At 46.8% G+C, this 13,480-nt stretch overlaps 1 protein-coding gene across 1 annotated transcript in view; it reads right to left on the bottom strand.

The window, feature by feature from the left end:
* The window catches only part of CABLES1 (Cdk5 and Abl enzyme substrate 1), a 113,777-nt gene that overhangs the window by 64,824 nt on the left and 35,473 nt on the right, over positions 1 to 13,480 (bottom strand). Inside the window, exon 2 of the mRNA XM_030336768.1 lies at positions 1,501 to 1,572. Within this exon, the coding sequence (XP_030192628.1) occupies positions 1,501 to 1,572 (72 nt within the window). The remainder of the gene's footprint in view (positions 1 to 1,500; positions 1,573 to 13,480) is intronic.

Genomic DNA, 13,480 nt, shown 5'->3' on the forward strand with positions numbered 1-13,480 from the left:
AAACGTGACACGTGACCAGAAACACAGCACGTAGTTCCTCCTCGCCCTCCCCCACCCCTGCTGTAACCACCTGGAATCCCCAAGGATGCAGTAACATTTTTTTTACCTGGTTTTCCTTGACTCACAGCTATCACACTGCTTTAACCAAGGCTTCTCACAGCCTCTAGAAATACCAGGAGCTTTTTAGTGCTATTCATTGATTTCCCGTTTGTGGCAGGAGTGACCTTACCTGCCCAAATGCCAAAGCCGCTCAGTGCCACCTGAGAACCTCTCTCCTCCACTCTCGAGGATTACTCTGGACCAGAGCCAGCTCCTTAAGTGGACTTTTCATGCAGCTTTTTGTACGGCTACTTCAGGAAAGAGCTTCTCTCAACATTTAATAGTAAGGGATAGAAGAACACTTGCACCCAAGCCACATTAATCCCACAGCCACACGCTCACCCTACGATGATCCCAGAGGTTACGTACGTTTTCAGAAAGACTTCAAAAGTGGCCCGGACTTTCTCTTTGGGATGACATCACCGGCGAGACTCACAGTCACCCAATACTTTCGATCAGATCCCCCCACCTGTCTATGCTCCACATTCCATCCAGGAGGTCTGTGGACAGGACTAACTCGGGAGTGAAACCTCCGGCGGGAAAGGGAACGGCTCCAGGGTGAGACCTATGCCGGCACCCTCCCAAATGCCCGCACTCCCCAGCCGTAGCCAGGGCCTAAAGCACAAGGTACGCAGACATGGATTCCGGAAGCTGGTGAGAGCCAATGGGAACGCACGTTCTCCCGCGGGCCTCCCTCTGCGCCATCAGCCACGCATGCCCCGTGAAACCTTGGCGCATGCCCTGTGAAGCCACCGTGTTCTAGGCTGCCTCACCTCCTTCGGGAGCAGGCCAACCTAGCTCCCCTGCCGCAAAGACTAAAGGAGAAGTCCTGTGTGAATACCGGCTCCTTCACTGACGAGGGCCAGGGGGACCAAGGCACAGAAGGGGGTTGGTGGTAAGGTGCAGGATTAGAGGAAGGAAAGCTGCCAGAGGCCTGGCACAGCTCAGCAACTGCCGTCACCCAAACACAGATGCCTCGCAAGCACCTTTCTAATCCCAATGGAAAAATCACTTTCAGCCCCAAAGAAGCCCCCAGGGCGATCCTAATTGAGTTTCCCCAGCAACTACTGATGGCACTTGCTAATGAAGTCCAGGACTTGATTACTGTGTCACTGAACCTAAGAAAGCTGAGACAATAATGGGCTCGTCTTCATCAAGCAGCAGCTTTCAAATTGAAAAGCAAACAGCACCCAAATCCACATGCAAACTGCGCTTTTCCAATACATAACTGAGATTTAATAGTGCCCTAATGGTCCTCAGGGTTGGGATTTCCAAACTATGAGTCTGGAGATGAGGCCATTATTTTAAATTTTTAATTCTGTAGATTAAGGACAAAAAAAAAAAAATCAAACTTTGCTGTATTGTAATGCAGGCCATTTACATGCAACAGTAAAAACTTACCTCCGTAGAGGGGCATTCTCCTCAATATCTTCCAGGGTTTCCAAGGATGATCTCTGGGAAATGAGGCGACGTCTGCAGAGAGAGGGAAAAACCTAGGAGTTAAAACCGCATTGTAAAATGGATCACACATTTCTGTAAACCTGAAACTGTTCTAAAAAATAAAAAAAAAAAAAGACTTGACACGAGCTATCTTAAAGAGGCTGCCATGTTCCCAGCCTGCACCCTGAATGCCAAGCCCATCTTGCCTTGCTGAGTTCTGAGCATTCTCCCTGGTTAATAGGGCCGCTTTGTGGTGATCAGGGAAGGTGATCCTTTTATGCTAGGATTCCCTCAAAAAAGACAAGGTGCCTCTTATAGTATATAACTTGGATACTGTGTGCAGTTTTTCTAAAGCATTAGATAATACTGTTAAGTATTCAAATATCAGTGGTCTGAACCAGGTTAACTGATAAATACTAAATTTTAAAGTCATATTAAATAAAATCTGAAAATCATTAGGATGTGATAAAAAAAAAAAAAGTTGTGATCTCTGGAAGACATTACTCCTTTAGGAGAGTTTCTCACACACCAGTAAGAATAGATATCAGGGCACGATTAGGCAAGATATGGACTCTTCCGGGCTGCTAAAGAATTGCAAACCATCTGCTAAAACCTCCTTAATCTAGTTTCTTTTGCCAGATTAAAATAAGAACAGGTCCTAGTTAACAGAATATCTGGTATAGGGACCAGGGTTGCATGGTGGCTGGTAACTTTACAATCAATCCATTTGAACAAAGACCATCATTTCATAATAAATGGTTTGGCTGAGGAGGGTGGATAGAAAAAATCCGATTGGGTCTTTACTTTGAAAAAAAGGGACTAAAATGAGAAGGATAAGCCTATTTTATAATACATTTGATAAAATTAGGTTAAGAACATGCAGTTATAACCATGTTCTAATTTGTCCTAAAGAACAAAAAATGAAACATGTTTTAACTTCTGTCTTGTGTGTACTTTTTCTGAACAACTACCTTTCGCTTTATGTTTTACTTTTAATAAGATAATCAGAAAGGTCATTTTTGCCAACTATTCAAGGGCTTCATCAATTTTTGAAGAACCTTTCTTAATGTTTTGGTATCAAATCCTTTCTAAAGCAGTCATCTAGAACAGTCTTTGCTCTTCAACAGTAAGCGGGCATTCTCTCAGACCTTCATTTGTCCGTGTGGGAGCACCAAGAGTTCTATAATGCTACCTTCAGTGTCTTCCTGACACACTGGACCTTTTGCAAGATCTGCAGTGTCACTCTGCAATTGACTTACAGTAAATTTCCATTTCCATCGTATTCCCAGATTTCTAACAGTCAGCCCAGACCTGAGGCAATGGTTGTGAGGAGACAATGGTCTTACCTGAGAGAGTCCACAGGTGCTGAGGGGGACGGGAACGGATTTTATAGTTTATAAGTGGCCAATTCATTAGTAAGGGGGACTGTTGTGCGCAGCCCCATAACTGCAGGGACTCAGCTATCCCAGGGCCCCTGTGACAACACCTTGCAGCTGTGGTTTTGACATTATCTGGACCCTCAGTTGAAGCACAGCCCTTCTGGGTACTAAATCTGCTTGGTACAGAGTCCCAGGCTGGTATAGGGCAGATACCCAGTCAGTCATACCCCCCCACATCACAGCTCTCGGGGATCGGGCCCCCCGCATTCCCCATCCAGAGGCAGGTGGACTTCCACAAGGACCATGCACTCTGAGTCAGACAAACTCAGATTTCAGTCCTGGGGTTCAGGGGCTTTGGATATTTAGAAAAGTCCTTAATCTTTGAGACTCAGTTTCCTCATCTATGAAATAGGAAAAGGAGAATAACTAAGAAACAGAGAGTCCCTGGCACAGGACAAAACATGATCAGTAGCTACTTTTTTTTTTTTTTTTTTTTTTTTGAGAAAGAGACAGTGCCAGTGGGGGAGAGGCAGAAAGACAGGGAGACACAGAAACCGAAACAGGCTCCAGACTCCGAGCTGACAGCACAGAGCCCGACACGGGGCTTGAACTTGTGAACCCTGAGATCATGACCTGAGCCAAAGTTGGGCACTCAACCAAAAGAACCACCCAGGCACCCCGCTACTGGGTTTTTCATGACACGCCAGTTCCCCCCACTGAGGCTGCATTCTGACCTGGCACCTCCCCCACCATTCCCTCACCCCAGCCCAACTGTCTAGGATTAGGCTAGCTGTCCTAGCTCTGGCCCCTCCTCCAACGCCAGTCAGTAGCCGGGGCACTCAAAATGCCTTGTGCCTGAGCCCACGCGCAGTACATGCTCCTTCAACACCTACCTATACCCTCTAAGCATAACTACATGGCACCTTTGCTGATGCATTGGTCATCTATAAAATCAGCACCCCCAACCTTCTCACTTAACACCAGTATTCTCCTCCACAGCTAGAAGGGAGTCACTGAAATGTTTAGTCTGTTGATCTCTGGATAATGTTCTGACTTTTTAAATCAAAAGTCAAATATTAACTTAAGTATGCACACCTAAATTGTCATTAGACCTAATTTACATCCACAGGCAGAAATAAAGTATAGGTTTCAGATCCTGGAAATCTCAACAAATTCTGTTACACTCTAAGCCTTCTTTTGTGGAAGAGCATTTTCAGACGGCCAGTAAATAGACATTTTCATGTTCTGCACAATCTACAACCAGGGTGGGTGACAGAGCAACCTCAAAGCCTCCTCCCCTCCTACAATTATCCTAACAGAGGTCCACTGAGAAGTTCTGGGGTTGGCTCCTTGGGGAGCAAAGATACAACCCAAGGCTTCAGCAAAGGCCAGGCTTGTGCATTTTCTCAACATACCCTGTGCTGACCCACACAAACTATGAGCCTGACCTGTGGAGAACACAGAGCAGACCCAGGCTGGACTCCTGTCCTCAAGGAGCTCATATTCAAGGGGGAATCCATGGAACAACCTCCAAGGAATTTCATTAATAACCCCTCAATCTCCTCCAGCATTTGGGGCTGCCTCCCATGCTCTCCAAGAACGGCATGGCCAGCACTCCAGCTGCAATTGCCAAGTGAATCCCATGGTGAACACACGAGACCCTTGTGGGCAACTGGGACCCCACAGGCTCTCGTCCAACATTGAGACCAGGGTGTTCACCCTGGAAAGATAGGTCCGTTCACAAAAGCACACAATCTGATAATTTCCCTATCAAAAAGCTGCCTGCAGCTCTTCCTATACCAGAAAAGAAAGGTGCTTATTTGAAAAATAACCAAATTCAAATATATCTTTCCATACATTTATGAGGATTTTTAAAAAGTAATCTGTATGCCCAACATGGAGCTTGAATTCACAATCCCAAGATCAAGAGTTGCATGCTCTACTGACTGAGCCAGCCATGTGCCCAGGATTTGTTTTTTAAAAGTCAATACATTTGATATTCTCTTCATGAGCTGAACAGGTATAGTTTCTCTCTCTCTCTCTCTCTCTCTCTCTCTCTCTCTCTCTCTCTCACACACACACACACACACACACACACACACACACACACACACAGGAATTTAAGGTCTGGATTCCTTAAAGGGGAAAAAAAAAATCCCCAAACCCAGATACGTACTTGTTCCTCTAAATTCAGTGGATGTGACTCCCTTCTTCATGAATGGGACCAAACAATCTGCACTTGACCCTTGAACACCACAGGACTGACTGTGCAGGTCCACTTACATGTGAAGTTTCTTTGATAAACACCAAACGGTACTGTAAGTGTATTTTCTCTTCCTTATGGTTGTAACATTTTCTTGTCTCTAGCTTCCTTTATTATAATACAGTATATAATGCATATAGCGTTCAAAATATGTGTTAGTCGACTATTTGTTATCAGTAAGGCTTCAGTCACCAATAGGCTATTAGTGGTTTGGGGGGAGTAAAGAATAACATAACAAATCTTCCACTGCGCACAGGGGCGGGGGAAGTGGGGGGCAGTGCCCCTAAACCCCCATGTTGTTTAGGGTCAACTGTTTGTTTTTTTTTTTTTTTTAAGAGAGAGAACAGATAAGGACAAGGGCAGAAGGCCAGGGGAGGCAGCAGAAGGAGAGGGGGACAGAGAAAGAGAGAGCAAGAAAGAAAGAGAGAGAGAGAGAGAGAGAGAGAGAGAGAGAGAGAATATGAATCTTAAGCAGGCTCTGCGCTGAGCATGGAACATAGGGCTCAATCCCATGACCCTGCGATCATGACCTGAGCAGAAATCAAGAGTTGACACTCAACCGACTGAGCCACCAGGCGCCCCTAGGGTCAACTGTATTCTTTGAGATGGACACACAGAGTCTGCAAAGAACATTATGGTCAAAAGGCACCATGAAAACAAAAATGCAGTGCCTGCCCTTCCCACATAAAATAAGCCTTTGTTCACTGCCATGAGGGCATGCCCTGTGGTGTTAACCCAGCAGTGCTCATCTCTGCCCCTTGTTAGATCCTTTCAAGGTATGTAATAACCTCCCCCTTTGCTTTCTATCTCCGGAAGCCTGAAATGGAAGAGAAAGCTTAGGGAAGGTGGCCAAGCTTCACCAGGCACTTTTCACCCTGCAATCTGCCTCATAAACTAAGTCCATTACCATGCAAACTCCTCCTCATCAGGCACAGTTAACAAGCAGGGGTCTTTGCAGGTTTTAATGACTGAAAAAGAATACTTGGCCTTCTTCTTAAGCAAGTAGACATTAAGTAAGAGCCCAAGCATTACGTGTGGACGTGGTCGAATGGGAAGAGTCCATGACTGGTCCTCAGGGCGAGTCGTCAGAACTCAAGGTTCCCTGCCCAGTCTGACGGTTATGATTTGGGCCCTTCCACACTGTCCCTTAACACTTTTGAGGCCAATGTGGCTCACATTCAACGACTGCACATGCCAGCCTCCCTAAAGTCCCCAGTATCTTTTGAACGCTGGACTCTGTCTAGATAAGGAAATGCTAATTCATGACAAGACTGCCTATCTGGATACACCTACCTGGACCAAATTAATCCACTTTATCATTAGGGCTGATGGTTCACTGCAGAGGAAGTCACTGTGAGCTCCTGGGACCCAGGGCTGGTTATAATAAATCCACTTACACTGAAAACTTAAGGAAAGGTCACTGGGAGAAGAGAAAAATATCACACAGAAAAACAAGTGACCAGGCTAACAGGGGACTGGACAAGGGAAGACCCAGGGCCAGGATTCTGAAAGTGTCTTTTAGGCACCAAAATGTCAGCAGCTCCACTTTCAGGGCAAGAGCAATGACTACCCACACAAACTGATGGGGTGGGGTAAGTGGGCCCAGCCACCTGGCCATCCTCAAAGGCTTGGCCATACCTATTGCCGGCCCAGTCAGCAGTGATTCTGGGGACCCCAGGAGAGTAAGGGGCAAGGTGGGAGCCGTGCCCGGGGCATCTTCATCAGAGCTTCTGGAAAAAGGCCATCTCTTCTTAGCAGAGTATCTCAGAGAGAGAAAGAGAAAGAGAAAGAGAAAGAGAAAGAGAAAGAGAAAGAGAAAGAGAAAGAGAGAGAGAGAACGCTGATGTGGGCAGGGGGGCAACTGCCCAAAGAACCTCACCAGAGCTGAACTCTGGGCTCGCTGCTGTCCCTGCTGATCAGTGAGGCCAGGCAGAGTCATCCTGGGCCAGATGATCAAGGCCAATCCCCCTATGGGGTGACCTGAAGAAGCAGCTTGGCCCAAAAGTGAACATCAGGCAGAGGGCACCACAGGGGACAGCATGTGACACTGACAGGACCAGCATTTGACAAGGAAAGTGGCCCCTGGCCTTAGGCTCAGTGTCAAATGAGGGAGTAAGGCTGGATCAATGCTCTCTCCCTTGACTGCCCACCGGAACCCTGGGGCCCGTTAAAAATCTGAGATCAAAACATGAGCTTTGAGAGCAAGAAGGGACGTACGCCATCTGGGCCAACCAATGCTATCCTAACAAAAAGGCAATTTCCTCTGTGGCTCCAGTTTTCCCCCATGTAAGGAGCCCCCTTCCTGGCTATAAGATGGGCCACTGGCAGGCACAGTTATGTCTTCACACGTGTGAAGAAGTGAGGGCATCACGGATACCTGCTACACAGCTAATGGGCAAGCTGAGGTCATGGCTACCTCAGATCCATTCAGACAGTTATTATGACCCAAAAAAGGAAAAACACAACAACCATAAAAATAACCTATTAACATGGTCACAAGACATGTGCACACTTGTAATTTATTTGCTTTGTTACCTATGTCTGTCTCTCTCCCTCAGACAAAACTGAACCACACTAGACAATGGGCTGGCTTAGGGAAGGGACCACTTTTGTGGCCTAGGGATGGAGCATGTTCAGCAAACAGTAGGTACGCAGTTCAGGCTGGCTGAATGCAACGACGAACTCCAACAGGCAGGTGGGTTCTTATGGACTTTTCCCAGAAAGCACCTGACCTTCCACTCAATGCTTTTCTATGCACAACTATTGGTAGGCTCTTCCTATTCAATATATGAATTCCCAGTCTGGTCAACAGAAGCCAGAAGTCACCCTCCGGAAGCTTCCCAATGCCTCACTGCAACAGGAAGTAGAGGGAGACAGCAGACGCTCATCTAGTGGGACGGTGGGAAGGGAGAAGGGACAGCTGGGCAGTTGGCAGGTAGAAGACGTGATGTTTAAAATGAGTTTCTTCTCTTTGAGCTTATTAAACATTCGTTTTCCCAAGTGGAATCTGTACTGCTTTTGTGACTATAAAAGTAATATATCTCACTGTAAAAAAAAAAAAAATCAAATCAGGAAATGTATGAAGTAGAAACTAAGAAATGAAAAGCAAACCCCAAGGGCCAGAGGACACTCTTTATACGTCTGGTGTATGTGGGGTGCCTGGTGGCTCAGTCAGTTAAGCATCCGACTTTGGCTCAGGTCTTGATCTCACAGTTCATGAGTTTAAGCCCTGCGTCGGGCTCTGTGCTGACAGGTCAGAGCCTGGAGCCTGATTCGCATTCTGTGCCTCCCTCTCTCTCTGCCTCTCCCCCACTCACTCTCTCTCTCTCAAAAATAAACAAGCATTAAAAAAACAAAAACAAAAAAACCCAAGAGTCTGGTGTATATCCTCTCAGGCTCTTTGCTAGTTCCACATCTAATTATAAATGTAAATATAAAGATTTGTCAATGATTGAAACCATGGAAAGGAAAAGCAAGGGCAGTGGGAACAGCACTCCGCCTTGGGATAAAGCTGCAATCTGTCTCCATCACTGGGGACACTTGCAGCATCTGAGCAGGATAGAAGAATGGGAGCCAATAGGGAATCCAGGATTCTCTCCCAGGCTGGGCAGCTGTCCCTAGGGCTGGGTACCCTGTTCTCTGGCTATGGACCAGCAAGCAAGAAAGGCGGTGGTCAGCAGAGATGGGAGGAGAGGGATCAAGGACCACCAGCGGAAGCAAGAAGCAGGGCTCCAACCTCACCTTGAGGCCTGATCCCGATGTCCACAGGTTCACAATGTCAACCTGCAGGTGTGGGAGCAGTGGTCTGAGACATTTCTGGGGTCTCAGAAAACTCTGAAGACTATCAGGATACAGACCCCCTTCCCCAGGTAAAGCTGGTGGTACCCGGCTGCGGGCAAGGAGACAGGGCTGGACATGAAGTCCCACTTCAACCAAGAGACTACGGGAGCCTTCATCTCCTAGTCTCCTTTTCAGACTTAGAGTTCAAAGCTTCCAAGGGGCCCAATTAGGGCCCAGCAAGAAAAGACAGGGAGCCCACTAGCCTAGAAACTAGCTGACCTTTTTAGCAGATAGAAAATCTCTGTAAAATGTCCTGAAATCCTACCCTGTTTTCTTGTATCTCCACATCACAGAAATATTCTTTTGTTCTAAAAATAGCGCTCAGCTCATGCAGAAAAGGTGTTCTTGGAAAGCAGAGTCTAAATCTATAATTGGTAAACTTATTTACTATGGGAGCCTACTACTTAAAGGAACCCTAGGGAGAAGAACCTCCATATATCCAAGAATTACACTTTCATTGGTATCTTTTGTGAAAATGCTGGTTTTCAAACAGTAGGCTCTCTGAAAGCCAAGTGCACCTCTAACATGCACTCCCTTCATTTCTCTAACATAGCTCTGAGTTGTTAACACCACGACATCATGAGCTTACTCTCCAGATTCAGCAACTAAGTTATGATAATTTCGTTCATGATTTGGCAAATGTCAAAGTCAAGATTCCAGATGCTCCTTTAGCAGAAGTCAAATTAGAGTGTGCTCAGTGAAGAAGCAAACTTCTTCTCCACCAATACGTATGTGTTCACAGATGAAGAAAGAAAAGTCAGCTGTCACCTCTTAAAAGAAGCTACATCCATAGTCTTAGAGCAAAATTGGCCTTAGCTTTAGCACAAAGACATGTTTCTTAGAGCCATGCTTAATTCTGCTTTCCATGGATCTAAAGCATTGTCCAGCAGCAAAGGTGGTGATGGACTCAGCATGGCCCTTACGTGCTCACCTGGCAACGGCTGCCTGTCAGACTGTGGAGGAAATCCCAGAGGAGAGCCACGAAATCTGCCATCACGGTGGCAGACTAGCTGGGCCCGGACACCAGGCTGGGGTGATCCACCAACACCCTACTGGGCCAGTCAGTCCTTGCAATGCCTGTGAGCAAAAGGCACACAGTTGGCTTGCCTGTGCAAGGAAAAACCTCCTTTGCCCATAATAGCTTGTGTGCCTAAAGCCAGATCCATACCCCATACCTGGGATACAGACAGAAACATGCAACCCCCCTCCCCCGGCAGATCATGGAAGTCTTCCTTGTAAAAGAAGGAAAACAGATTATCTTAAGAAAAGGAAGAATGGAAACGGACTTTCAAAGTGGCTATGTTTTAAAGCTTGTAGCTGATGAATCAGGCAAAAATCAAATTTTAAAATCCATCCACTAAGTGTTGCAATCAGCTTGTTCAAATAAGATCTGTTTCTACATTTTTATACGCAGGTCAAGAAAGCAACTTTAAATGTTTCCAGAGAATACAAAGGCACTGGGCTTGCCTGAGTTTACTTTCGCTTCAAAGCTCTCATCAAACTCAACAAATCCTGGAAAACCAAGGTGGGAGGTCATCTTGGTATTTAGGGCTGTTCGGAGACAGACCTGTTGGCAGGATTTAGTAACCGGCCAGGTATTCACTCCTCAGAGGCCTGGGTCCACCCTGCCCACCACCACCCTAATCTTACAAAACACCCTTTCCATCATGTCATTCCCCAGTATGAAGATCCACGATGATTCCCTCTGGGGACAAGTTCAAACTGCCCTGACAAAGACAGTGGACAGGGAGGTCAGAAGACAGCAGTCTGACACAGCACACTGGCTACCGCAAGGCACCGGTCCAATCTCCTGGGACATCCTCCAGGTATCAGGAAATAAAGGGGCCGGCCAGGGCCACAAGCTCAGTGACAGTGCTGCATCCTAATCCGGGCCCAGCCTCATCCTGGAGGGAAGGGAGGGGCCTTGCCCTGCAGCTGGAGGGAACAAGGTGGCCAAATGTGCAAAAGCAAAAACCAAAAGCAGGCTTATAGGTTGAAAAGAAAAAAAAAATTAGGATCCAGAGAGGTTTGGGGTTTGTGTGGCTGAGATAAGTGATGCTGTCCTTGCTACGAAACATGCTGGATACCAATGAGGGGGTGGTGGGGAGACAAGTGGGGACCAAGCCCCGACAGGTTGAGGGTGGGAAAGAGACACGAGCAATGGAAAACGACTCAAAAATAAAAGGGTTGGCTTCAGCCTGGAAGAAAATAGCTCTGTCAATCTAATGTAACCAGTGCAAGAAGCACAGTGCCAACTCACATATGTTCTGGATAGCCTTCAGAATTCAAGCCCTCAAATCCAGGTGTTCTCTGCAGAAGGGATTCCCTGAGCCAGGTGGGAAGGGTGACTGGGAATCCAGCACCCGGTCCAGAGTTTAAGGCCAGCACAGACTAGGTACAGAGTACGGGGGAGACAAGGGAGGGCATGAGTGAGCTCAAAGGAGAACCGAGATTTAACTGGGAAGAGGCAACCAGACTATAGTGGGAGAGTCAAAAGGTAAACTCAGAGTGGATTTCTCAGACACATGCCTTACCAGGGCTGAACAGGATGGGCCACCAGGTAAGTAAGCACAAGACATAGAGGCAAAGTCAGGGAAGAGCCTATAAAAGGAGCCAGGAAACAGGCCCCCAATAAGACGGACAGGGTCGGTTCCAGGAGGAGCTGGACCAGATGGGTGGGGCTAGGGTTGGCACCACATAAGTGTGTGTGCAAGCACACTCATGCAGCATTTCCTTCTGACACCAGAAGAACAGAAGAGGTGCAGGAACACTGCAGGGCTTCAGATGGGAGAGGAGGGTGCAGATGCAGAGGCTGGGGTTGCTTCCTCAGAAAGAGGCTGACCGTAACCATTTCCTGAGCCTTCTGAAGGCCCACGAGCACCGAATCGTGTCTGATGGACGCGTGGCCTCCACTCATCTCAAGCCTCTTCAGGAAGTGTGTTTCATCCCAGACCCTCTTCTCTGCACTCAGGACGGGGCCTTCTCTTAAATACTCCACGCTGACAATGGCCTGGGCATGGGTGACCGCACCTTTCTTTCCCAATCACTAGGAGGACTTACTGATCCCTTTGCAAGAATGCCTATGCAGGCAAAAGACTTTCTAAGCCAGATACCTACATATTTTCCATTCAAAAGCAAAATAAGGGCTCTCTACGCCCGGCTCTGTGGGGTCTGCCGCACAAAGGCTGGGGTGCACACACTCCAGGAGAAAGCCCAACTCTGCCGACAGGTGCACTCTTCTCCCAGGCGCCCCAGTTCCGGAAAGGTGAGAGGTCAACGGGAGCTAACTTAATTAGAACCAGCAGGAAGTCAGGCAGGCTGGTTACTTCCACATCAGTATTTAAGAAGACCTTTAGGAAGCTGCCTTCCAGCATAATCGCTCCCCTGAGTTTCTCCCTTAGTTTCCAGCTTGACCTTTCCCTGTTCCAAAGGGCCTTCAGTAGAAATGGATTTTGACAGCTCAGAAACAGCATGCAATTATTTATAGCAAATTCAGGATTGATGGGGTTTCATCAATCTTTATTTTCTAGTTTTTCAGATTAACCTCGGCCCACGCTCAATAGCAGTTTATGGAAACAAAGATTGATGCTTCCTTGTCCACCCGGCTCCAAAGCAATTACGTCCTTTTTCCTAACAAGGGGCCCAAGTGATCTCATTCCTTTCTGGAAGGCTTTTTAAAAATGCCTGCTCCTCCTTCACCACGATGTTTACTCCCTTTATGGAAGCTGAGAGGAACCGGGGACTTCCGAGTCGGCCTCATAACAGGTTTATGGAGCAAGGAATGCCTCAAGGGTCACCAAATCTTAGTTCAACAGAAAACTCAGAATCTGCTTCACCTGCTCTTCATCCTTCCAAATCCTACAGGTGCGGAACCACCTGCTCTGTGAAGCTGCCCCTGACTGTTTCGGAATTCCTACATTTGGTATCTTCACCGTATTAGGAAATACTCCTATCTAGACACTTGTAGAATGATTTCATTCTTATTTTACACCCTGTATCTCCAACCAGACTGCCAGTACCCTGAAGACACATAACTAGGTCTTCCCTTCTTTGAAACCCCTTTAATAACTATGTTACTTTGTCATAGTAAGTACTCAATAAATGCTTAAGTACAGCAGGGGCAACTGTTTGCAGCTACAGGTGGCCCACGCGAGGCGACGATGGATCTTAACTGCTCCTGGGAGTCAGATTAACATCGCTCTGGGGGACTTTCCCGAGACCCTTGGCAAGCCAACAGAAGCCAAAGCCATAATGGGAATGAGGTCCAAAACCAAAGCTGGGACCTCAGAGTTTGTCAGATCACTGAGGTTCAAACTTTTGAGCAGCACATTTTTTTCAAACGAATCTATGTCAAATCCCAAAATATAAAACAAATTATAAATTTTATAAATTGACCATATAAAATGTACTTATAACTCAACCACTATTAGAGCTATTTTGATGTACAAACAATATGAAA

Source organism: Lynx canadensis, chromosome D3 (genome assembly GCF_007474595.2).
Source record: "Lynx canadensis isolate LIC74 chromosome D3, mLynCan4.pri.v2, whole genome shotgun sequence".
In the NCBI taxonomy this organism is placed as follows: Eukaryota; Metazoa; Chordata; class Mammalia; order Carnivora; family Felidae; genus Lynx; species Lynx canadensis.